This window comes from Plectropomus leopardus, chromosome 23 (assembly GCF_026936395.1).
Source record: "Plectropomus leopardus strain MGB_pleo_1.0 chromosome 23, ASM2693639v1, whole genome shotgun sequence".
In the NCBI taxonomy this organism is placed as follows: Eukaryota; Metazoa; Chordata; class Actinopteri; order Perciformes; family Serranidae; genus Plectropomus; species Plectropomus leopardus.
In genome coordinates, this window is record NC_142198.1 from 2,176,232 (window position 1) to 2,203,968 (window position 27,737).

The 27,737-nt window shown below is 39.8% G+C and overlaps 1 protein-coding gene across 2 annotated transcripts in view; it reads left to right on the plus strand.

Moving 5' to 3' along the window:
• The window catches only part of adam19a (ADAM metallopeptidase domain 19a), a 253,530-nt gene that overhangs the window by 199,879 nt on the left and 25,914 nt on the right, over window positions 1-27,737 (plus strand). For both annotated transcript variants that reach the window (XM_088073120.1, XM_042512400.2), the window contains exons 11-16: window positions 6,559-6,701; window positions 7,532-7,709; window positions 11,717-11,806; window positions 15,086-15,281; window positions 21,193-21,301; window positions 24,714-24,918. In XM_088073120.1, coding sequence (XP_087929246.1) covers window positions 6,559-6,701; window positions 7,532-7,709; window positions 11,717-11,806; window positions 15,086-15,281; window positions 21,193-21,301; window positions 24,714-24,918 — 921 coding nt within the window. The remainder of the gene's footprint in view (window positions 1-6,558; window positions 6,702-7,531; window positions 7,710-11,716; window positions 11,807-15,085; window positions 15,282-21,192; window positions 21,302-24,713; window positions 24,919-27,737) is intronic.

Here is a 27,737-nt window from a genome sequence, read left to right on the forward strand (position 1 = left end):
TAAAATCCTGGAAATGTCCTAAAATCTTTAAAATGTCCTAGAATCCTAAAAACCTCCTAAAAATTCTAGAGATATCCTGAAATCATGAAATGTCCTAAAATCCTAGAAACATACTAAAGTCCTGGAAACATGCTAAAATCCCAGAAACATGTTTTGGGGTCCTGTGGCTGGCCCCTGTCATCCTGTCATTTTACAAAGGTGGCCCCTGAGCAAAGGAAGTTGAGTACCCCTGCTTTAAGGTGCCACAGAGAACTATCACAGCAGTTTCCCTGAACCCTAAGCAGCCTTTAAGGTTCTTTCAGCTCTTTGTTTTGGTTTTACAGCCAAAAATCGAACTCTTTTGGTTGTACATTCTCACGGCTCTCGTTAGTCTGGTATTCAGCGGCAGAAGGCAACTGATTTCAGAGCTCTGATGAACCCACTGTACACTAGCTAGATTAAATTACATATCATAAACAACTGTAAACCAAGATTTGATTAAATCTCTAGTGATCGCCCAATTAGTATGCAGTAAAAAAGACCAAAACAACCTTAAATCCCAAGGGGAAATATGCCCCAAACTAATCAGCCTTCACAGACGTATTCAAATTATCACACTGAACGTTGGCAACATGGAAAGAAGTTTTAAGATGTACCAAAGCATAAGGTCGGCTTATTTTGCAATCAAAATATCAGGCCTGGCAAGACTGACAGGAGGACATACAATATCCATATAATAGCATACAGAAAAATAAATAAAGGAAAAATGACAACGCTGTAGTATTTTGCAAGGTCATTATTCTGAGAGACTATTTGCTATCAGTTTCTTCAAAGCTTGCTTAAAATTGCTCTTACATATACGCATTATGTTTTTTTAACAATACAAAGCAGCCCCACTTTCAGCTAACCAATTACACCAAATTTGAAGAAAAAAAAGAATGTGTATGAGCAGCCCACTTGTTTTTTGTCAGGTTTTGCTGAAAAATAGATTAAATAAGACAAATCAGTACCTCATCTACACTTTTTTATTGAGAAAGAAAAAAATTAATTATCCTTAAAGAAGTTGTCATGATTTGCTTGGATTACCCTTTTTTGGTGGCATTTATTTTTGTTGATATTCTGTCTTTTCTGTCAAACTTGTTTACTGGCAGCTCAATGCAGCTGAGCCTTATTCCATCTGAGTTTCACTGGCTTTGTTTTTATCTGGACAGATATAGCAGAGTGAAGTGTTTTACACATGCGTAGGATCAACATAGTAAGATAAATTAATATTTTATATGAAGCACATATTCACAAACATTCAGAGAATGCTCTCAGAGCTCCTAACCTAGCTTTGAAGTTTCTAGCCAGGAGTCCGAGTTTAGGAGGGATTTAGGAAAATTCTCAGAGCAACTCTGAGCAAGGTAGGAACATTAACATTAACCTTTGTGAGGTGGTGTGGCTGACCCTGTTTCTAGGTGTGATGCCTTCTTTTAACAGATGTGATTGGTTGTCACAGAATCGCCTTTTTGTGAGCCTGTGAGGTGTGGACACTCAGTGGAAATGAAATGAGCTGCGTCACGATATGAGACTGTGAAAGCACTTTTTGTGTGATCACACTGCTGCACTGTAGCAATTTTTCTGCTGAAATAAATTTCTTATTGATGTTATCGCCTTATCTATGCTGTTACATTGCTATTGCGTTGGGTGGGAGATGCAAGCGCATCTTTAATGAGATCGACCACAAATATTCTCCCTGCACTATTTAATCTGTAGAATCTCATTAACTCACTGTCATCTTGTGTTTGGAGAATATTTCTCCTGCCTCTCTGTCTTTTCTTCTCTGGTTAAGAAACTCTTATGCCTCTTAAAAGTCTTCCTCTATACTCCTTACAGTTTTCAACTTAGGAGCTCTCTCAAGGGCTAAGACACTTTGTGAGTGAGTTTTATCTTTAACAGGATAGTCTAAACTTAAGGCGGAAATTCTTAGAAAAAGTAATAATTCTCAGAATTTTCTTAGACTTTTGTCACTAGGAGCAACTCTTGGTCATAGGAAGCTTTGTGGTTACGGCCCTTGAAGTTACTCCAGGATGGGACACTTCTCTTCATGCCTCAGCTCCTCTTGGTCAGTGTTGGACTTTGACATTCAGATCTTGCCTGGCTGCCTGAAGCTCTAAAATACCCACTGTTTAGTATTATTCAGCTTGTGTAACTGTATGGCTTCATGAATGTGTGCAGCAGACTGAGTGGACACGGCCAGAGAAATCAATACCTGTTCCAAGGTTGATTAGCTACTAATGGGCTGGTAGCTCTCCTGTGGCCAGAGCTGACCCCTAGAATCCAAATTTCATGTGGCTCTGCTCACAGGCACAGCATTCACACATATTACCTCTGTGGTTTGGGCCCCAGAGTGCCAAGCCAGTTGTCGGTTCAATCCCTGGACCTGCTTGATAAATCTAGGTGTGGAAAGTGAAAAACAGCCCTTGTCACTTCCTCATTATTACCACTGAGGTGCCCTTAAGCAAGGCCCTTAACCCCGACTGCCCCAGTGGAGCCAGCACATCAGATTGTGGCTGGTCTGGGCAGCCTGCAGGTGTTGGTGTGTATATGTGTGGCTGGGATTTTGGCATCTCTGCAAAAACAGAGGCTTCCTCTCAGTGAAACTTCCCTGAATAAATAAAGGTTAAAATAGCATGTGAAGGATTTCACTGCAGAATATCAGTGTTTCCACACTGATGACAGTTAACACACACACATCCTTATTTTATACAGTTTGCATAATTCAGAAGCAGAGCTAAGAGTGAGTGACAGCTTTCAGCAGATCAAAGAGGAGCTAAATACATCTGAATACTGTCATTGCATTCTGTGTGTGTGTGTGTGTGTGTGTGTGTGTGTGTGTGTGAGTGTGAGTGTGAGAGTGAGTGTCATTGTGTGTGTCTGTGTGTTCATGCAACTCTTCTCTTCTGACTTTTTTACCTTTGGAACTGGGACAGTGTAGTTGTTTCATACTTCTACAGGAGTTTAGCTTCAACTTTACATTATCTAACGACTTCAGACACATGGACTCATTATGTTCCTTACTTTTTGCGGTCGAAATAATTCCACACTGAAAAAAATAGTTTTTATCAAGTAATTTTTAACAACGGTAGGTGAGCACTTATCTGCATGGCAACAACTGGTGAGATGTTCCATCAAAGTCTGACAAATAACTGACAGGTTGAACCCATCCAACATTTGTATGTGGGGGCCCATGAGGATAGTAATATGGCTGAAAATGAGCCCAATATGTTTTTTTCCACTGGTCCCATAATGGCTCCATGCCAGTTGACCCAAGTGGGCCACAGATAGGATGCCATTTTTTGGGCCCATACTTAATTGGTACCCAGGTAGCCCTAGCATAACCCATGTAAAGCTACAAGTCATTGGTGTTAAAGTCCAAGTAGAGTTGCATCATCAAATTTGAGTCTTACTTGAGTCCAAGTCATGTGACTACACACCACTGTTGACTGATGCAATGTTGTTTTCTGACTACAACTACCACTATGGGATGTTATGTTAGGAGGGTTTTACATCAGGGACCTGGGCCTGGAGACGAGTACATTTGACCCCAAAGTCCAATTAATTTAATAAGTGTGAGCACCGTGTACCGAATCAGGCATAGTGCACCTGAGCCTGCTTGACAAGGTGGCCTCGAGTATGATCCACATGTACTTCAGTACGGTACGCATCAGGTGTTTAACTGTACATAAACACAGAAGTGGACCACTATTTAACACACATTTTTAACAGGTAATGAAACAGTCTCAATGTAATACTGATGCCTCTATATCAGACAGACCCAGATCTGGCTTTGTTGCCTCCTTTGACCTGTGTTTGGAACTCCAGAGAGCCTAGCTACATATTAATAGACTTAACATAAAAAACGCCCCTCGATGACTGTAGGGTAAATGTAGTCATGCTTTGTTTCCCACTACACCCTTCCTCATGTCACAGGTAAATCCCTTTAGTGCTCTGTTGAGCCCAAGCAGCAACCTCTGAGGTCACAGGAGAGAGTTAATCCCCACAGACACCCATGTTAAAAATCCCAATTTTACAGCAGAAATAAACATGTTAACAACCTGCTGCTGCAAAAAAAAAAGATTTTGGTTTCTAAAGCTAGTTTCAACATTAATGACAACTGTTTGGGGTCAGTTTTATTTTTTTTTATTATTTTTTTGATAACTCACCTGTTTTAACTCACATTTTATTAAGTTCCAAAGTTATGTACATGTAAGGCTGCTTAAGTGACAGGCTGTCTGCGAGGTGTTGCTACAGTCTGTGAGTCAGACCCTTCACTCCTCCACAGCTCCACTCTCTCATCCAAATATGGTCACTTCTGGCTCAAGAGAACCAAGATGGTGATGGCCAAAATGCATAACTCAAGCCTTCAATACTGCAGTCCACAAATAGGTGACATCAACGCCCATCATTTATACAGCCCTTTGAGGCAGAGAATACTTACCAAATTCAACTGAAAATAAATCCATGTCTAAGGATGTCCAGATCACGTTTTCTTGCCCCCAATCCTGATCAGAGTCAAGTTTGCATATTCTGAGATCCAATCCGATACTTCCATTTTTCTAGATAGTGCAGCAGCACTACTTTAGATAGGCTTCTTTAAAATTATTTTGAAAAATAACTTCTTTTTAAGCTGTTCCTTTGTTGTTGTTGTTGTTTTATATTATTAATTATCCTTTTATTATGACCTATTTATTTATTTCACAAAATAAAGAATAAAATGACAAACCCTCCCATTAAACTTGTGGGCCTTGTCATTGTCTCGAGGAAATGTCTCTGTCCCTTTAACAGTCCAGTTAACTTTAATTGTAGTCCTAACTGCAGCTGAGTGGTGAGTGACGTTGTAGTAAACTCTGCACCTATATCTTCACCTCCTCTCTCCTCAGAGCAGGAGGCAGAAACACCATGCATTATATTTTAAGGTAAAATGTCATACTTAGGGCTAGGTAAAAAAATGATTCATCAATGCATTGCAATATGTTTTTTGCCAATTCAAAATTGATTCATAAAATCCTGAAATCAATTATTTCCATTGTAATGATGCCCCACTCCTATGGGGGCAGTGTGAGTGCCGCCAGAGTGTGACTGACGTTGTTCAGAGGCCCCACTTGACCCCCAAACAACGTCTGTTGTTTATTCATTTAAAATGTATTATTATTAAAAGCCGACGTTTGGATACACAAAGTTGATAGTAGTTACGTCGTGTGTGAGTCTCGTGAGTCAGTGTGAAAACACTGCAACAATACGATGAACCTATGTAACCATTTGAGCTGACCAGTCAGATGTTTTGCAACCTGTTGCTAACGCTAAAACTGTGGATCACACACAAATGCAGGTTGACAGATCCTGCATAAATGTTTACTTTTGTTAAGTTCTGCTCAGGCAAAAATGCGCACTATTCTGTGCTTTGGGTTAGGGTTAGGGTTAAATTTGCTTTAAATTTTTTTTTAGTTTTAATTTTTATTTAATAAAGAATGATGTAATGGTAAAATAAGTTTTGGTGTCAGTTTGTTCTAAATCCACACAGATAATGCACACTTTATTGAACACATATAAGAAGGTATTCTAATGAATTATCTGGGTATTTCTGACATCGACACACATAACTGAATGGATATTGAAGCAACTGGATCAATATCGAACAGAAATTGAAAGTGAATCGAATCATGACCCAAAGAATCAACATTGAATTGAACTGTGAGGTTCTTGACAATACCCAGCCCTAGTTATACTGAGCTGAAATGAAACCAGTGCTCATAACTTCAGTAAATAACGTAAATAAGCAGTCTCATGTTGTGTTTTTGTTTATGCTGTGTGGGGTTTTGCGGTATGTGCAAGTGCAACACAGTGGTGCATAGTAGTAAAAGCACCTGTGTGACAGCTGACATAAAACAAATAATCATCTCACACTTTAGCTAAATATTCCCATCCCAATCAGTCAAAAAATGCCCTTATCAGCCCCAGTGCTGATCCTTTAGATTGTCTTGGGACACCCTTTAAATGCCTATGAAATAAGGAGAGGTATGCACCATGCAAACACTGAAATAACCCATTCTGCTGCTCCTGCTCATGTGTTTGACTGTAAAATAGCCCCAGAGGGCAATAAATGGGTAATAAAAAACAAGATGAAAACACAAAGAAACAACAGATTCAGTGTCCCTGAAGGCTCCAGGTTTACTATGTGGAAATTATTATGGTAATTTGATAATTGCAAATGTGTTTCCTAATAGTGTATGCACCAGTAAAGCATAGCATAAACTGAGTGAAGTTAAATTGCTGTTTCTTGGCCTTTACCGTTTCACTCAATATTGTCATTTGATGGCTCATATTCCTAAATAGATGTACACATGATGAAGTTACCTCTAACCACAGTAATTACAGATGACTAGTTCATACATTCACAGTGCACAGGGAGTGCAACAAACAGGGAGGAAGGAGCGCATATATGACCTGACACATATGAAAACAGGCTCCTGCATGAAGTATGAGCTAGATGTTTATATCTATACTGCAAATGACTCTGTCTCTCTTATTCCCCCACAGGACCATTCGGAGCTGTCCATCGGCGCCGCGGCCACCATGGCCCATGAGATAGGCCACAACTTCGGCATGAGCCACGACCACGACGGCTGCTGTGTGGAGGCCACGGCTGAGCAGGGAGGCTGCGTGATGGCTGCTGCCACTGGGTGAGCCTCGAGCACAAACCTGCTCACACTGAGCTGCTTACTCCAACAGCTTGACATATGAACAACACTTTATTCAACCAAAGGAAAAAACAAATTACATATTAATGCGGCTGTCTAAAGAACTCGTCTCGTCTCCTGAGATGTTTGATTTCTCTCAGATAGAAAAACACAAACTTTTGTTCTACTTTATCATCATAGATTTTTAACCACCGCTTTGCTGCTTATATTGTACATCATTAACCCTTTGTAACCTGAGCAACTTGGCTTGATTTCTTTCAAAAGCATGAGAAGAAAGGCAATGAGCAATGAAAGAAGAAATGACTAAAAAATCATCAGGATATTATTAAATGTACAATGATATTATTTTTTTAAAAAGTAAAAACAAAAAAAAGTTAAAAAATGGAAAAGAGCTTTAAATGATTGAGAAAATAGTTTTTCTCTTTTTTTAATTTTTTTTTTCCTTTAGACAATTTTCCCTTGCTTTTAAAAAATAATTTTCTAAATTGCTAATTTTTTCCACTTTTGGAGCATTTTCTTCTAAATTCCTTGTTGACTTATCACTCGGGTTAAAGAAGGAAATCAGACTAGTTTGCTCTGGTTTCAAAGATTATAATACTTGTGAAAGGCATCTGGAATCAGCACAAGTAAAGTCCATGTTTCAGAGGGTTAAAAAAGTAGAATGAGAGAAAACATTCCCCTTCATTGAGAGCTTTCTGTGTCATTATACTTCAACACAACACACAGAAACACAAGGAACTACTGTGACTCTCAGCAAAGCAAACAGTGTCCTATATTTTTGCAAATTTTTCCCTCAAAATGTCCCTCTGCAGGCATCCGTTTCCCCGCGTCTTCAGCCGCTGTAGCAAACGGGACCTGGACAGCTACTTCCAGAAGGGCGGAGGCATGTGTCTCTTCAACATGCCCAACATGAAGGACCTGGTGGGGGGCAAGAAGTGTGGGAACGGCTTCGTGGAGGACGGAGAGGAATGTGATTGTGGAGAACCTGATGTAAGCACTTTTCTTCATTCATAGTTGTCAGAACTACTTCACTAGACTAAAAGTATCACTGCAAATCAAACCATTTAAAATGATACATTATTTTTAAATGGCCATTCTGGTGTTTTTGTATTTTTTTGCTTACTTACTCTGCTGTGGTATTTTAGATCTTAAACCTTTTTAACTCTTCAGGAGAAGCTATTCTTCCGCTCATTCTGTTTGTGTTTGTCTCATCTAACCTGCTCAGAACCCTCCGTACCATCCGTCTGCACCAGCATTATGTTTTTGGGTTGTCCCATTCTCATGAACGTGATATCTCAAGAATGCCTTGAGGGATTTATTTATCGCACAAACGTCCACTTAAACTTAACGATGAAGTGTATCGATTTTGCTGGTCAGAGTTCAAAAGACAAGATCACTGTGACCTCATCAGTCTCACTCTTGTGAACACAATATCTCAAGAACACCATGAGCGGATTTTTTTTCAGATTTGACACAAACGTCCACTTGGACTCAACAATGAACTGATTGGAATTTGGTGGTCAAAATTCTGAGACCTCTCAAAATATGACTTTGGCTAAAACTCAAGAATTCATACACTCATTTTAACGAATATGATGAAGTGATGACATTGTATTTCAGTAAGGTCAAATTTACTATGACATCATAATGTTTTGTAAAATCACTTTTCAGATGACTTTATACAGCTATATGTTTACATGATGCAACTTCACTGGTGAGCGGAGGTATACAATTCCAGATGTTACTATACCTATGAAAGCCATCCATTCTCTGAATGCACTGCTGTAGGTCTCTAATTTGTTTTGTGTTTTTATTATATACAGTGAGGTCAAGTTAAAAAAATAGTCTCACTAAAAAGAAATTGCTATTATGGGGGCATACATCATCACACAGTTATAAAACTGGGCTCCACAAGATTCTCAGATTTCCAGACAGATCTGATATATACAATTCCACGACTGTTTAGGGACCCCAGTATGCAGAAATATTCCAATACAGTGGACAAAAATATCACCTTTTGCATGAGTAAAACTACATGTTTTTACCCCCAGCATGACTAGCATGAAGTGGGCATGTCTGTAAAGGAAAGACTCATGGGTAGCTATAGAACCCATTTTTATTTAAATATCTTGAGGTGAGAGGACAAGGATCCCCTGAAAATATGGCCATGCCATATTTTCTATGTATGAAAATGTAGTCTACCTCCACGTCCAGTTAGTCCCTTTTTTAAACTCCAGTTGCTGCAGTTTCTCCCACAGAAGGAGAATGAATGTGTGGTGGTGTCATTCTGTGTCCCCTCTAAATTTTTGTTAATCTGTGAACAGGTCACTAGCAGTTTTTGGCACGGTGGATAACTGATCGGTTGATGCGGTGATCAGATCAGATCGATGGATGACAGGAGCAGCTGCTGTGAGTTAGAGCAGAGTGACAGTTCAGTTTCAGTACACCTGATGTTCTGCTGCTCCGTCTGTGCACAAAGCGCATTCTGCACTCCAAGAGGTGCGATGAATAACTACATGCTTTTTATATTCCAACAGCGCTCCTAATGAACAGTTCAGCTCCAAAAATAAGAAATCTATTTGTGGCGGCAGTTGATTTAATCATTGTAGGCCGCTAAAATAATTGAATGTGTAGGAAACTGCATGCTAATGAAAATTGGGATATGATTGAAAGCTCTGTAAAAAGACAGTAAGTGGACCTTGAGTTAGAATTATTTTGTGAACAAGTACAGGCTGAATAAGCAAAGCCAAAGCAACAAAGCAAAGCTTTTTGTGTAGATTCTAAAGCACTATACGTACTGTTTGCATCATCCAAAGAATGATGGGAGCTGTAGTCCTAACTGAAAAAAGTCAAAAAGAAGTCCCAAAGTCCATGACAAATGAGCTTTTTCTATATTATATAAAGCAGTGGTTATCAAATACTCCAGCTACAAAGTCCAGATATCTCCTTTGTCATTACTTTGAGGTCCACACAACACATAAAATAGCAGACTTTCACATTATGTAAACAATATTTTGGCTTAGAACATAAAAAAAAAAAAACAACATACTTGAAGAATAAACAGAAATGGCACTTCAAAATAAAAGCTCTGTGCCAAAAAGTTCACTTTAGGCACACTTCAAAATTAAGTTTGTTTTTTACAAACTTGATAAAATCACGAGTTACTTGCTGTCCATTCGGAATGGACCCACCACCCACCAGTTGGAAACCACTGATACAAAGAACATGAAGTATAACTTTCAGTTAAATGATTTATCTCTTCATTCTGTTTGTTCGTTTTCACGTCACTGGTGAGGAAGCAGCTATTCAGACTGTTCCCCCTCAGGTTTTTCTTAACGTAGCACAGTGTCACTGCAGCCTCATCATCAATGCATCCTGCGTTGCCTTTGTGCAACACAGCTGAAAGATTGCTAAAAGTTGCCTCAAATCGAGGATGAAGTGTTTGCGCTCAATAAACCCAGAGGTTAAGTAAACCTACTTTGGTTCAAGCAGCACAGAAAATTGAAAACAGAGGAAGCAAATTGGGGGTTGACAACAGCGGCGCGGCTGACGGAGCTGTTTGTTATGAGTCAGAGCGGAGCTGACAGTCGAGCTCAGGCTGCTGACAAGCCACCTGTTCCTAAGCATTGCAAATGAGACGAGCTACACAACGCTCTTAACACTCTCACCTTGTGATTTCCAAATATGTGATAAACATGACATTGCGTTTTGTGGAGTTCAAGACTGTAAACTTAATAAAATCTTTTTTCTGTTTTTTAGAAGGGAAGTCAGAATCCTTTTGAAACCAACCACCTTTATAAGTTTTTATTTCGAAAATGTCATGAGACAGCATGTACAGACACATTTCAATTTTAGAACTCAAAAGATATCGGCTCAGTCTAATTGTTGGGATGAACAGTACACCAAAGCAAAGTCACTGCTTTTTCTTGTTGTGTTCATCATAATCCTCTCTCTGTTCCCCCCTGCCATATATACTCGCCTTTTTCTCTTGTTTGAGTCAGCTCCTACATTTATATTGAGCCTAAACGTGGCTCAGTGGAGGGCGCCATGGCAACTGGAGGTGTTGTTTTTGTGTGCGTAGTATGACACAAGAGCAGCAGCAACATCACTTCTCTGGATTTTAATTTGTGTTTTTTCTCCCTGCCAACATCTGTTGGAATGGTGAATTGTCAGTCACAGTTGCCAAACTGCTCTGTGTGTGTGTGTGTGTGTGTGTGTGTGTGTGGGTGTGGGTGTGTGTGTGTGGGTGTGGGTGTGTTTGTGCTTATCAACCTATTAACATGTACAACTGCACAGCCTACTTGCAAAGTCGTAAGAGTCCTGTTTTATTGACTTAAAATTAGTATTAAAAAAGTTTAGAATTGGAGGTGTCCGGTGGCTCAGTGGATAGAGTGGGCGCCCCGTGTATAGAGGCTGTGTCCTCGCTGCAGCCTTAGCGGGTTAATCTCTGGCCTCGGCCCTTTGCTGCGTGTCATCCCCTCTCTCTCTCTGCCCCTTTCAAACTTGTGCTGCCCTATCAACTAAAGGCAAAAATGCCCAAAAAATATCTTTAAAAAAAAGAAAGAAAAAAGTTTATAATTGATGACATTATGGCTTTTTATGCTGTGTTCCAATCGGGTCATGTTTCCTCACTTCACATGAAGAATCCATGCTTACGCAGCCCCTTTACTGGTATTCACGACCTTGTAAGTTGAAATTTTCCGAGAGCCGCAAGTCACCTACAAGACACAAAAACATATGATAATTAAGTCACTCTTTAATGACTCACTAACATTTAAAACTTTGCTGGCTTCACAATTTAATGTTTTTATGCTTTTAAGTTACTAACAAACATTTTCTGCTTTCCTTATTGACTGCTGACTTTATGTTTAACGGTGACTCATTACACAGTGGAAGCGTAAAGCTGAAGGAGAGGTGAAATGAGGTTGATTTAGCACTGCTGACTTATTGTGATAACAAGTGTGTGTGTGTCTGTGTGTTGTTGTGACTGTTTACAGGAATGCACCAATGACTGCTGCAATGCCAATAATTGCACCTTAAAGGAGGAGGCTCAGTGTGCCCATGGAGTGTGCTGTGAGGGCTGCAAGGTAACAAACACACACATGCAGGTGGAAGGGGGTAGGTGGGAGCTCGCCCCATTTGTAGTATTATCTGCATATCATTAGCTGGCTGTCAGTCATCGTGTTAGTGTGGCGACATACTGTACCCACAGCGTGTCAGCTCTCATAACAGCAGGGCTCATCGTCACATCACACCTACACTTTTCATCCGTGCTCTCATCTCACTGTACAAAATGCAAATCCTGACATCCCATTGTTATTCCCACAATTGTGAACCCAAATTCAGTTGAGGTTTCACCTGACAGAAGAGTCAAAATACTGAAGACGGCAGAAACATCAGTACAGTCTGCAGAAGAGGAGCTATTACTCCTCTCATTTGGCTTGTATTTCTCATTGCAATATCTTTCTACACACATTTTTCCTCTTATTCTACACACTGTATAGGGAACATATTAATACTCTTATTCCTGTTACACAAAGGTACACAGCATATATTTTACTTTGTTTACTTGTCTCACATACTTTTCTTTAGTACTACTGCAGCGGGTACTTTTTGTCATATTATTACCATTGACGTGTTTGAATACATTTATTTATTTATCTTTATTTAGATATTATTTTAGTGAGTGCAAAAGGACAGTACAAAAAAAAAACAACAACAAAAACAGGGCACTGATAAGCAACGCATGTATATGGGTAGATGGAGACAGAAATTGAGACAAGACAGGACAAAACAGGACAAAAAAACAAACAAACATACAAAAATGATTAGGCATGATGCTATTCTTTCTGTTGTAGATCTGCAAACCAGATATTTTACTCTGCTGTGGCTGGTTATTGAGGTCACTCATGCTGGGAAAGAAAAGAGAAGATGTACTGGGCAAATAATACTAAGAAGAAAATATAAGATGTTGATATTGCTAAGTAGGATATATATAATATTGCATATACATAATTGTGAATATAATGATAATATTAAAAAAAGAGAAAAAAAACAGTTCAATAAAAAACTTTAAAAAGTAAACAATAAATAACTTAAGAGCCACACAAACATTTATTTGATCTAATCTAAACCGTTAAATGCCTGCTAAACTTCCTTCCAATATTCCCCTTAAAGCTGCACCTTTGAATATTTGTCAGTGGAAACAGTGGGTCACATGACTGTGTAATGTGAAAGGTGTAGGTCAGAATGAAGCTCTAGAGAGGAGATACTTAACATCTTTTAAGACAGGGTTTTGTTTTAGTACAAACTCTGCTCTCATCAACAACAGCAGTTTCTTCAGTGGAAAAAAGCTCTGATAAACTCATTGCACACTTCCTGCTCAGCAGCAAACAGCAGACAGACTCACTCAGCACGTTTCCATGCACAGTTAAGTGGAGCTACACGTCCCAGTATACAAGCACCAGGGGAGAATCAATTTATTGACGGGAGTATGTCCGGCTCCACCATGGTAGGTGGAGATCTGCCCCCTTTCAGCAAGCACTAATCGACCATCTTCTTGTTGACCTAGTACGTCACATATCAAACAAGTTAGCAAGCAGCAAATGAGTTTAATGTTGAGCATTGAGAACTTGAATCATTTTTCAGAGCTCTAGATTTTGTACGTGCTCTACCCTTTACTCTTTGAAAAAATATGATGCATGCTTTTTTTTTTTTTTGCTGAGTTAGACACTATCTGGTGGACATAGTGGAGCATTTAGCAGTTAAAGAGACATATATTGTTCCCAGGAGTCGGTGTACACCAAAACAGAGCTAAAATGAGAGCGAATATTGGACCGACATTCATCACACAAATCCAAATGAAGTCTGATGGTCTTTTGTGTGTGTTTGATGTGGAAAGACTTAAATTCTTATCAACATGTTTGCTATAACAACCATGCAGGGGCTAATTTGTCAGATGTGTTTTGAACTGGTTTGCTGGTCAGATGTGTTTTAAACTGGTTTGCCCCCAAGTGGCCCAAAAATCTATGTTGCAGCTTCAAGTGGATTCACTGTACAATATGAAGATAACATATACCGTATATGTTTATCCATATACCTAAGACTCCATGTACTCATTAGTGCACCATTAAATCAAATTAAAACATATTTGTTTCCAGTTGTAGCCAGTCGTGTTTAGTTTATTTTGAACATTTGCTCTTTACAGCTTTTCAAAGTTCTGCAGGTTTGTCTACGAAATCTGAGTCTGTACAGATACAACCAATAGGCTGTTGTATTCCACAGTGTAAAAATACGACAGTGCGTGTGTCTCCTTGCTTTTCTCCATTAATTTCTACCTTTGTAGAAACTTATTGTGAAGATTATCTGTTTTATTTTTCTCTGAGGGTTTTTTGCTCTGCCATGGTCAAAAGAACCTGCTCTGAGGCTCCAGGGCAAAAATGAGCCGTTGTACTCTTATCGACCTCCTTTCTCACCATTCTCTCTGCATTCATGTAAAATAGACATGGTATCTTAGTTTTGTTTTGTATAAAAATACAAACCAATGCTCCTGTCCTGGAACAGTACCTGGCCCCAGGCTTGTTGTACTGTTATTAGTTTGCAAAATATATATATATATATTGTTAAACACACTACCAGCTGAAATATTAAAGGTCTTCAAACTATTTTTACAAGATTTTTATTCCTCTACAGCAGTGATACACACACTGGGGATTATTTTTGGACACTGAAAACATTTACAACATAAGGTGCCAGAGTGCATAAAACAGCATCAAATTAGACCTTGTTATAAAAAAAATGCCAGTGGAGGATCTACCCAAGGGGGTGGCCATAATGTCCTAAAATCTTAGAAATGCCCTATAATACTATAAATGTCCCTAATTTGTCCGTAATTCATAGAATCATCCTAAAATCCTAGAAAATGTCCTAAAATCTTAATAAAGATCCTAGAAACACCCTAAATTGTAGAATTGTCCTAAAATCCTAGCAATGTCCTAAAATGCTAATAACAACCTAACCTAACCTAACCTAGAAAAGTCATAAAATCTTATAAACATGCTGAATTTATTAAATGTCCTCAAATCCTAGAAATGTCCTAAAATCCTAGAATGTCCTGAAGTCCTAGAAACATCCTAAAATCCTAGGAACATGGGGCTACTGTGACTGTTCTCTAGCCTCTTGTCACAAGTGTCCCCCAATCAAAATAAGCTGATAATAAAATAAGCTGAGAGTCCCTGCTCTAAAACAAAGGGTCCAGTATGCATCGCCCGCGTGATATCAAAAACATCAGATATGATCTTCATGTTTGATCAGATGTCTTTTACTCCCTCGCTCCCCTCTCATTGCTTTTTTCCTGTCTCTGCCAGTTGAAGCAGGCAGGCACCATGTGCCGGGGGCCAGCAGGGGCATGTGACCTGCCAGAGTACTGCACCGGGGCCTCTCCTTACTGTCCTGCCAACGTCTACCTGCTGGACGGCTCCTCCTGTCAGTACGGAGTGGCCTACTGCTACAACGGCATGTGCCTCACCCACGAACAGCAGTGCCTGCAGCTCTGGGGCTACGGTATTAAAAAGTCACACAATACACTTAACCCGTTCACTCAAAATAACAGCGCTATACACAACCTCAGAGCGCTGTTAAGCCTTTGTTTAAACTGTGTGAAAGAGGGATTTACTAGTGGAGGTTTTAAGGTCAGTGCTGTTATTTTGCGAGTTAAACCACCAGTAGCCAGTAATGGTGCTAAAACAGCTTTGAACTACAGTTTTGACAGCAATTCTGCACTGTATGTCAGAGTTTATTCATACAAGGCAAAACATGAGCTGGCACTAGTCTGTCAAAATAAACACTCATCAAAGCCAAGTGGATTTGTTCTTTTTCCCCTCTCAGATGTGAAAGCTGCATTCACAGGCATGACAGTGTTTGTGCAGCAGCACAAAAGAGCACAACAGATAAAAGTGACATGTTGACTTTTAATGCGCATCATCTTATTTTATTGTTCTGCATTATTTATTCCTCTTTATTTTCAAGCCTGGTTTCTTAAAATTAACTGTTTGGCATCACAGGGAGAAATATGGAAATCTGTAAATGTTTTCCAACTGTCAGGGACCTTTTTTTTCATTTCTTACAAGAAAGGCAGATTGTGTAAAGGCATGGCTTCTTTAAAGATTCTACACTCTTCTCAAGCAGTTGACCTTGATGCTGTTATCATCTGCTTTGAGCAAAGTCGTACAGTACATAGCATTTCAGTGGTGAAGGTTCAGTATTGTGAGGTTTTTTTAAACACCAAACAAATATCTAAACATAAAACTAAATTCACCGGGGATCATTGCATTTAGTTAAAATCTATGAGTAGAATTCAAATTAGCCTCAGTATTTAACCTTACTAGCATTTTTTTATTTTTAGAATGTTTACACAAATATTTGTAAAAGTTTTTGCTTATTAGTCAAATAATAGTTTCTAACATTTAATTAAGGAAAGCAAATTTACAACTTTTTTCCATGGTCTGACACATCTTAGCAGCCACTCTTTTAGGATCTCTCCCATCAGTGTATATGACTGTGACATCTGCATACATCATAATTTCTAGATCTTCACAGATGGGAAATCATTAATGTACAAACTGAATTATTATGATCCTTAAATGGAGCCTTGTGGTACTCCCTAATGCAGGCTAGTATCGGTAATTAGGTTTCCATCCAAATGCAGCACAAATTTAACCAAATGTTCAAAAAAATCAGCAAAAGAAAATCTTTGTGCTTTTTCATTGATTACTGTTAGGCAAATAATTGAGGTTTAGTCACGGGCATAAGAGGTAGGTGGGACTAATTGTCCGGTCATTATACCAACGCAGAAGAGGATGCAACAAGATGAGGTAATTAAAAGAAGCCAGTTGAACCTCAAAGAAAGAACGTACAATCAGAAGAAGTAGAATAGAATAGAATAGAATAGAATAGAATAGAATTACTTTATTAATCCTGTTAGGGAAATTGTTTTGTTGAAGCAGAAAAGAAGACAGCAGCGACTGCATGAAATATTTGTTAAAAAGGGCAAAATAATGCAAATATACTGTATATATGCAAAGGAAGGCACTTAACATAGAATAAAATAAAATAACAATAATAATAATAATAAGATATGTACAGTATGTACAGAAAACAAACAAACACACGGGAGGAATGATTGTTTGAACTGCTCTTTGTGACAGTGGAGCTGAAGGAGTCTGTTGGAGAACGAGCTCTGCTCTTTTGCAATATTTTGAAATCATATTTTTATTTTTGTGCGTAAAAAGAGTTGGACTGATCAAACCTAATGACTATGTATTGTTTTTCTGAAAACACTGGCTGTGGCCTGATAAACCAATTTAATGTTATGTTTAAAAGATTACAGTTGGAGATTTAGTAAGTAGAATCAAATAGTTTACTGAATTGAACATCTTACTTAGGTCAAGAAACACTGCTCTCTCTATCCCTCCTTATCTTAGTTAGCTTTGGAAAGGAAATAGCAAACTGCAGTTTAAGTAGAGTGGTTCAATTTAAGTCCAACTTGCATCGGATGAAGTAAATGTTTTTCAGACCTTCTACCAATTGTTCAGCAATTACTTGTCAGTATCTTTTGAAACAACAGGAGCATATTGATAGTGCCTGTCAACTGTTTTGAATACTGAAGTTGCAATAGCAGTTGTCAGAATGCAGTAAATTATAGTCTGTTCCAGTGACCATATTTTGTGAAAGTCTGCTGTTTGCTGTTTGAAGTCTGCTATTTGAAATATGCCTTGAAATACACATACAGCTGTTTTGCTGCACCCTGGTAGTTGACTGTATCGAAGTGTGAAGTCAACTTTTTATTCTAAACTGGTGAGGTGGCTCAACTTGGTAACAACTTGCCATTGGTGTCATTGGTGCCTAAAGGCCCAGGTGGTGCAGAAATAAACATGCTTTTGCCTCCTCAGACATTGTTCTGTGTGGGCTAGAAGCTCATGATTTGAAAGTCATTCCAAGGATTTCTAAAATTTTTGGCCAGAAAAAATCTACTGATTGATTTGGCATCAGGACACCCTAGGCCGCAGTTCGATAATTGACTTTGTAGTCGTGTCGTTGGACTAGTGGCCACATGTCTTGGACACTCGGGTGAAAAGAGGGCTGGAGCTGTCAACCAATCATAACCTGGTGGTGAGTTGGCTCCAGTGGTGAGGGATGCCGTGAAAGCTGAAGAAGAGTCCTATCGGGCCTTCTTGGCCTGTGAGACTTCAGAGGCAGCAGACAGGTACCGGCAGGCCAAGCGGAGTGCAGCAACGGCGGTCCCCAAGGCAAAAACCCGGGCATGGGAGGAGTTCAGTGAGGCCATGGTGAACGATTTACGGACAGCTTCGAAGAGGTTCTGGACCACCATCTGCTGTCTCAGGAGGGGGAAGCAGCACTCTCTCAACACGCCGGGGGCTGCCCTTTGTCACCAATTCTGGTCATAACTTTTATGGACAGAATTTCTAGGTGCAGCCAGGGCATTGAGGGGGTTCGGTTTGGTGATCTCAGGATTGGGTCGCTGCTTTTTGCAGATGAGGTGGTCCTGTTGGCTTCATCGGGCCGTGACCTTCAGCTCTCACTGGGTCGGTTTGCAGTCGAGCGTAAAGCGGCCGGGATGGGAATCAGCACCTCCAAGTCCAAGGCCAAGGTTCTCAGATGGAAAAGAGTCGAGTGCCCTCTCCAGATCTGGGACTAGATCCTGCCCCAAGTGGAGGAGTTTAAGTACCTCGGGTTCTTGCTCACGAGTGAGGGAAGGATGGAGCAGGAGATCGACAGGCGGATCTGTGCGACAACTGCTGTAATGCGGACTCTGCACCGATTTGTCGTGGCGAAGAGGGAGCTGACCCAAAAGGCAAAGCTCTCGATTTACCAGTCACTCTGCGTTCCTACCCTCACGTATGGTCACAAGTTTTGGGAAGTGACCGAAAGAACAAGATCGCGGGTACAAGCGGCCGAAATGAGCTTCCTCTGGAGCTCAGAGTAGAGCCACTGCTCCTCCGCATTGAGAAGAGCCAGATGAGGTGGCTCAGGCATCTAATTAGGATGCCTACCGGACACCTCCTTGGTGAGGTGTTCAGGGCACATCCCACCGATAGGAGGCCCTGGCAAAAACCCAGGAAACGCTAGAGAGACAATGTCTCCGAACTGGCCTGGGAATGCCTCGGGATCCCCTGGGAAGAGCTGGATGAAGGGGCCGGGGAGAGGGAAGTCTGGGCTTCCCTGCTTAGGCTGCTGCCCCCGCGCCCTGACCCTAGATAAGTGGAAGACAATAAAGACAATAGATGGATGGATGGATGGATGGATGGATGGATATTTGTTATTTGTCTTCCTTTTCATCTTCCTTACCCTCCCCTTCTTCCTCTTTTATTTCTTCTTTCTAACATTCTGAACATTTCACCATGGGTATGTTTAGCGTAGCTATTAGGTTTTGCACATAATTTGTCTATCCTTATGAGTTGCCAGCACAGATAGCTCATCTGGATCACAATTAGCCATTGGCATCATAGGTTCTCAGTTCAAGTCCTGAATGAGGCAGAATAGCATGCTTACAACCGCTCAGGCATTGTGCTGTATGTCAAGGTTTAACATTATTGGTCTAGAAGTTTCTATTGATGGACCAACATGGATCTGTCATTTGACTTCCTCCTCTTCTTCCTTTTTCTATTCATCTTCCTCAACCTCCCCCCTCTTCTTTTTTCTCACTTTCTAGCTATTTTTTAAGTTTGAATTTGAATTGAAGGATAACATAATTATATTTTACTCATCTACGGGCTAAGGGTTTAATGCAGTTGTATCATAATTAAAAACCACAGGAAGCTGGAATTCAAAATCCTGCTTCCATTACTACTTCAGTGAAATAGTTGTTTAAATTATTTGCAACCACAAAGCCGTCATCTAAAATCATCCCATTCATCTTAGGTTCTGCAGTTCCACACGTTGGGCGTTCCCCAGAGCCTTTTATTTTGTGTTTCCTTCTGCCTGTTTAATTTGCTGTGGCCTTCCTGAGCTGCTTTGTAACTTCATTTGTAAGACCCATAAACCAATCAAGGCCGCATCTCTTGTCTTTGTTAAAAACCGTAGATGTCATATAGCCATGGTAACAGGAACACACTTTTACCTTCCAGAGGCTCTACAGCTGTCTCATTTACATGTTGTTTAACCGTTTGAAACCTGGAGCGATATCACTTTTTCTTGTGCTGCTTTCAGACGCGAAGTGTTTAAACCTTTGAACTCTGAGCAAACTAGTATGATTTTTTTCAAAAACTTGGGGGTGAAAAAAGGAGATGAGTACTTTGGTAATAAATGTCTCAGAAACTGTAAGGAACTTACAACTTAAATTATTTTTAGAAATGACAAGGAAAAAAAAAAGCTTTTTTTTTTAAATTTTATTTGTAGTTCATAATTATGTAATCTTTTCTTTTTTCCCCCAAATACCAGGTAATTTTCTCGTAGTTTTCTTGTAATTTACTTTCTTTTATTGTAATGTTCCTGCTCATTACCTTCTTCCCAAGTTTTTGAAAGAAATCAACACAATTTAGGTTATAAAGGGGTCATTAACCAATGTAGAAATAGAATTAGTGATTTTTGTTGGGTTCTTTTGGCAAAGAGCTGGTACAGTGACTGAACACAGCATCTGAAGAATCCTCTCCTCATAGCAGGGCTGCCAAGTTCTAGCTCCGCTGATAGTCCACTGTGAGTCAAACCCATCAGATTCTACATGAAGTAGATAAAATTGATATTGATCTTTTCATCTGATTCTGGCTTTGACAGCAAACAATCATATTTCCCAAAATGTCTGGCTGTTGTTAGAAACTTACATTTTGCCACGTGTTTTAGCATCTCTTAACTCTTTGAAACTTTGAAAATTGGTTTGATTTCTTTCAAAAATGTGGGGAGACAACAATGAGCAACTTAACAAGCCATGGCCCAAAAATCAGCCAGTAAAACAACAAAAAAATGCTTAAAAAAAATTAAAAAATAGATATGTATACTTTTAAATAGGTAGTTTTGACATTTGACTTTTGACGTGACGTTTTCCCTAATTTTATTTATAATTTTCTAATTATTCTGCCCCCCCACAAGAAAACTGACACCAGTCCAGGTTTGAAAGGGTTAATGGAGGGTTTACACAGTGTGTTTGTCCTGTGTGATCTTCATGATAAGGTCTGCAACAATCTAGCAGGAGGCTGAGACCAGCATTAGCTCTGTGCGTGCGTGCGTGCGTGTGTGTGTGTGTGTGTGTGTGTGTGTGTGTGTGTGTGTGTGTGTGCGTGCGTGTATGCGTGTGTGTGTGTGTGTGTGTGTGTGTGCGCACGTGTGTGTGTGTGTCTGTCTGTCTGTTGCCAACAGCTTTATGAGTCACCACGTTAACATTTATCATCTGTGGAGGAGAACATTGATAATAAGTAAATAAACAGAGAGCAGAGGGCCTGACAGGATATGTTGTTTCCAGGTGCCCGACCTGCCCATGATGCCTGCTTTGAAGATGTCAATGCAGCAGGAAACGCTTTTGGGAACTGTGGGAAAGATGAACATGGCAACTACATGAAGTGTGCGAAAAGGTAAGAGATGCTGGTGATAAATACACATCAGAACACAAAAAAACCAAAACATTTTCCTCTCTATAATACAGCAGTATGTACAAAAAACCTGACTTGAATATGAAGCATTTCGGGGGGGTTGGGGTATCTGTACATTACTTGATTTTCTATATTTCTGTCAACTTTTACTTTTAATCGCCACATTTTTTAAAGATGAATACTTTTTACTCCTCTACATTTTCCCTAAGCAACAAAATACGAGAGGACGAAGGGACTGATGGACAAATGAAGGAATGGGAAGGAATGAAAAAACAGATTTTGCTCTTTAAATCCTTAAAGTTGTGAAGAAGACCCCGTTTTTCTTGAAGTTTAATGTACACTCCATTTTTTAGGTGGTATATGTTTTGAAGAAATTAAATTTATACTTATCAAAATTCTGTCCATTTGCTTTTTTAGTTGCAGCATTTACTTGTACTTTTACTTTCAGTACTTAAGTTCATTTGTTATCATGAAATGACTTTTGATACTCAAGTACAGTAAATATCAGATACTGGAAAACTTTTACTTAAGTAATAGTATAATAGACGACTTAAACTTGTAATAATATATCTGTACTTTTCGACAAATATGGCTCTCAGGTACTTCAACCACCACTGGCTGTAATCAATCAAAGAAAGTCTTGTTCAGCCGAAATGTCTGCCTACTTTTCACTCAATGAATTATTCAGATCTGCATGTTATCTCTAGATTAACTTAATCGCTGCAGTGCCAGAGTCAAAGCAGGTAAACTCTGTGTTCACACTGTAAAATCTGACCTAAAATAATCCTGGACATTGACTGCCTTGAAAAAAGAAAAGTAAGTATAACCATTAATCTTGATTTAGGTTTTCTTTGTATCCAATTGTTAAGTTCACTTATAATTTAGCTGCATTCATATAATTTTGTGAAGTTGTTTCAACTTAAACATGCCAAGTAAAATAACCTTGTCCTTTCGAAGTGTTGGCAACTTCAGTAACCCAAGTTAGTCTGACTGAACGGAACTTGATTATCACAAAGAGAATCTGGCTAATGATGAAGATCAGAGATCTGCAAGTTCTGTTTTGTTAACATGTTTACAAAAATGCAAATATGACTGACTAGTTGGCAACCAACAGAATCCAGATATACAGCACAGTAAACTTTGTTTATTGGAGTTGGTAAAACTTATACAGACTGATTTAATTCCACTTCGTAAGTATAACTACATTTTAAATAAACTTTTAAGTAAACATAAATTAAGACTAATAGCATATTTACTTACACTTGAAGGGCAATCAGGTTCCAAGACTTTTTTTGAAAGCCCCTTTGAACCCAAATCACCCAAAACTTAATATGTGATTTAGGGTCTTACATGCATAATAAAAAGCATGAAAATGATACACATTAATATTAATGTCTTAATAACATTGAGACATTAGTCTCAATCCGAGTTTGAAATATTGTCATTTTAGTTTTGTCACAGTTTCCTGAAGCTGGGTTGATTTGGGTGTGGCTAGCCCTGATCCATATCACCTAATATGGATAAAGCCAATCACAAAATTAAAGTCTGCTGTCAGTTGATGTTAATTCAACATGCCAAACTGAAATCCAGTTCAGAAACACTCACTCTGAGTGTTGGAGCCACTCTGGTCCAAACTGGACTGAAAATTCGGAGCGCTGTTGGAATGTACTGTTCGGTTATCCAGAGCAGTGCACTCTGGTAGTGTCAGAGCAACTCTGGGCTCTATGTCTGAGGAGAAGGAGCAGCAAAAGTCTGCCAGTCTGCCACTTTGGTTTCAGCCAGTTCTAGTGATGTGAGGGTCTAAGGGCAGAGGAATGTCATATGCTGTAAAGCCCTCTGAGGCAAACCGTGTTTTGTGATAATGGGTTTTATAAATATGAATTGACTTGACCTGACTTCTGCTGCCGCCGAGTGGCCAGAAAACAACAAATACAGCTTTAATGAAATGATAATAAACTATCACAGTTCACTTAGTCATGTCATCATCATATGAACATTTGCTTCTATATAAATCTGTCATCCTTCATCTTAACACACTCAGTCACACAGAGTCAGGGCCTGTGCAGCCTGTCAACACTCTGAGTTTCCATGGCACAGTGCCACAGCTAATTAATGAAGCCAAATTAGCGACTTAACCATGTAAATGAGACCATGGATTAAAGAGGTTGATGGCTGTGTCACATGAACCACCACAGCCAAATCCATTATGTCATCCCTGAGGAGTCATTAGAGTGGTTTCTGGCCACAGTGAGTCAGAGAGCTGATGAGGAGATATGAAAATGCACTGATATAAAGACGTGTGAATAATCTGCGCACAGCCACTATCTGTCCATCATTCTCCAACCCTACTCAGTTGTGTGTGTGTGTGTGTATGTGTGTGTGTGTTTACATGCGTCGGTGTGGTGTATATTTACCTTTTAAGTATGGTGGCTGCTGAAACCATTGTGGGGCCCTCTAGCATCAGACCCAGACCTGTCACGACATGGACACAGGACCTCTTTGGGGTGTCCTGTGATGTAGAGCAACTGAGGAGGTGGTGAACCCTTTGAGTCCTCTGGATTGTGAAGTGGGGTACCAGCATATCGTACAGAGGCACAATCAGATTGGGATCTTGGGACTCTCAAGGCCAGGTTGAAGCCTTGAGCTCTTTGCTCAGAAGTGGTCTAAGGAATTTGACAGTTTTTATGGTGTGGCATGGTGTATTATTATGCTGGAGGGGTCAGGGAGTGCCAGTGCCATGAGGGGTGGTACTTGGTCTGCAACATTTTTGGGGTGGAGCTTGTCAGGTGGCATCCACATGAATGTCAGGACCCAAGTCTTCCAAGCAAAACATTGCATTTTAACAAAATGGTCAGTGTTTTTTACTTCATCGGCTGGTGGTTTTAATGTTTTGGTTGATTGGTGTTCATGCATTTTAGCCACAGAGTTCTTCTGTCATAAGCTTTTTCATTTGGGTATGCCACTGTTGTTTTTCTTCAAATGTTACACTAATGAGGAAAAAGGCTTTCGATACACGCACAGTATGTTAGTAGATGAATTTATTGTAAGTTTGGCTCTGCTTTGTTTCTAAGATGAAAAATGGAGAATGTCACCAGACAGATGATGAATTATGGTTTGTACTGCTCTTTTTTATATATATATGTATAGAGAGAGAGAGATGTATATGTGATGATGTATATGTGATATGTATGTAGATGTATATGTGTATGTGTATCTATATATATATATAAATTATATTAAATATTGATAAACAGAAAATCTGTCTGCCCCTCCTCCACAGCAGAGACCCAGGCTCAGTGCGACTGTGTGGAGTTGATCTGTACTGATGACCTGCCCTTCAAGCCTTCAAGCAAAGGCTAAGTGTTTATCTGTGTGTGCTTGATTCTCTGCACAGTGATGCAAAGTGTGGTAAGATCCAGTGCCACAGCGCTGCCAAGAAGCCCAAAGGCACCAATGCCGTGTCCATCGACACCACCATCAAGACGGACGGCATCGAGGTGAAGTGCCGTGGCACATACGTCTACAGCACCCAGGACGGCCAGGGTGACCTGCCCGACCCTGGCCTCGTCATGACCGGCACCAAGTGTGGAGAGGGCAAGGTTGGTTCGGTTCAGTTCAGTTCAGTTCTGTTCTGTTCTGTTCTGTTCTGTTCTGTTCTGTTCTGTTCTGTTCTGTTCTGTCCTGTTCGGTTCTGTCCTGTTCGGTTCTGTTCTGTTTAGTTTAGTTTAGTTTAGTTTAGTTTAGTTTAGTTTAGTTTTGTTAGATTTATAAGCCCAATATCACAGCGGATAAGGAACCCCCCCTCCCCAAAAAAACAACCTTGAAACCTCAGGAAGAGCAACTGATGAAGGATCCTACGTCCAAGACAGACAGACGTGCAATAGATTTTGTGTGTGCAGAGTTGATCAACATAATAACATTACAGTAATACATATAACAACATGTTGCATGGTGTGTGTGTGAGAGAGAGAGAAAGAGAGAGAGAGAGCGTTGCACAGCAACAACAATAATAACAATAATGACTATAACAATATAAATACAAATGTTAACTCTTTGAACCCTGAGCAAATTTGTGTGATTTCTTTCTGCGGAGCTCAGTGTATCACAGGACGTCCCCTGGCAGACTAGGCCTGTATCAGCCTAACTACAAGCTAAAAGGAAAGGCTTAAGTCTACTGTTAACCCTTTAAAACATGGGTCGATATCACTTTTCATGCGGCGTGTTTATATGCATTCATACTTATTTAAAAATTGTTCTACTTTTTGCTGTTTTCTTTGTGCTAATGTTTGGGTCAGTTCTTCTTAAGTTGCTCATTACGTTTTCTCTATGCTTACTTTTTTTTTGCTTGCTATAGGCACCATACCGAAAGTCGGTCGACCCATGATTTAATCAATAATATCATTCTCAGAATATGTCATCATTGCTTAATTGTTTAGTCCATCAATTTCCATGAACAGTAAATGAGTTAGTGTGATGTGACACAGGTCTGTTACGTAGGAGAATGAGTAGAATTTTTGCTGCAGCACAGCATGGAATGACCACGAGGTTAACAGGGTTTGTGACCAACACTTGACTCGACAATGACCATGTTTGGCCACCTGCTGAGAACAGAGCTCCTGCCTGGTATTTCAAACCAGCCTGCAGTTGAATAGTGTGCAAGAAGAAGCATCTGGCAGCACAACACATCTCAGGCACAAAGGATTTAAAGCTGTGTTCTCTAGCCAAAGAAACAAACACCAGAGCAGTGTTTCTGCTGCACTCTCTGAAAACTGAAGTACCCCTTCACCAGACACTTCTTTTTCCTCAAGTTTATGGGTTTACTCCTCTCTGCTGTGGGCTAGCCTCAGCTCAAGGACAATCAGAAAGATGTTTCTGTTGTAGTGATGAGATAAAGTGTGTTTACATACACCAGTGCATGTAAGGTTCTGACATACGGTGCTGCATAATGTGTACTGTAGCTGTGTTCCAGGTTCCAAGAATAACCAATCTATAATTGAATCTTTTGTCTCTTCCCGCTCTGCTTTATTATCAAAGAGCAGTGTGCAAAGCATTCAAGCCCTGACTGCTTTTGCAGAGGAGATGACATCAAGAGCAGCACATTATATCAGATGTAGCTAATTAATTAAAAAATAATAATTAATAATAATTAAAATGTATTAAACATGTAGGTAAAGCCTGCAGTGTGGGGAAAAACCTTTAAATATATATACATAATCTAATAATTTCTTGCAGTTTGTGGAGCAGTTCTTGCCAAGTTGCTCATTGCCCTTTTTTCAAAAGAAAACAAACTAATTTGCTTTAAATGTTTAAATAACTATGAAGGTATCTCAACACAGCAAGTGATTTCGATCCAGGTTTCAACAGTAGAATTAAGCCTTTCCTTGTATATATAGCTTGTAGTTAGGGCTGGCTCAGGCTTAGCTTGAACCAGCCCCTAGTTAGGCTGATATAGGCCTCTTCATAAATTTATATAAAAGTCAACCACAACCAAATACTTCCAGAGAGTAAGGCAAGTCCTGAAAAGTCAGCTGAACGAGAAGAACAAGATCAAGGCCATCAAGACATACACAAGTCCAGCACCTTGAGACTATACACTGAGAGAAGGGAAGGAGGCAGAGGACTGGTGAGCATCAGGGCCTCTGTCCAGGATGAAATAGCTTAAAATCCAGGAGTATATCAGGAAGATGGCCCCAAGTGATAAGTTGCAAAGTGAGTGGCGTATTGATCCACTCAGCCCCTCTCTCTCTTTATCACTGTTCATCATAAGTCTGCTGCTGTGCTGCCATCAAATCAGAGATTTCAGCTTGCAAAACTCAACAAAAACAACTCTCAAAATCTTGGAGAGATTGACTAATGCAACTTTAAAGGTTCTGTATGTGCCATTCAGAGCATTAATATAGCTGCAAAGCACTATTTGCTTTGTAGAGCTCTAGTGGGGTTATGGCATCCTAAACAGAAAATATAGTCATTCTACTTCTGTGTGTTGTACCTTGAGCTAGTCTTTTTTTGTTGTTGTTGTGGTAAGCTGGTCTGTTTATGTGTAAGATGACTGCATTTCCACTGAGTGATGTTCTGAGACTTCTCCTATGGTAATAACACTCCAAGAAGCAAGGCGATGGATATTCAAAACTTTAGTAGCTTTATTTCTATTGCAGCCACCGCTCTAGCTGTCATTTCCAATCCAAAGCCACGTAGGCGTGTTATGCGAGCGATAATGGAAAGGTGAGCCCCTTATACGTGCGAGCCCCAGCTTACAGTAACTGTGGCATTTTGATTCAAATGTCGGCTTTCTTGGAGCAAGTTTTGAAGATGAACTCAAACTTGTAGGCAGGTTAAATGGCCTTCAAGCTTTTGAGTGGATGAACCTGTGCAGGAAGAATATAATTTATTCAAAGCAAAGTTAGAAGTCAGTTGATAT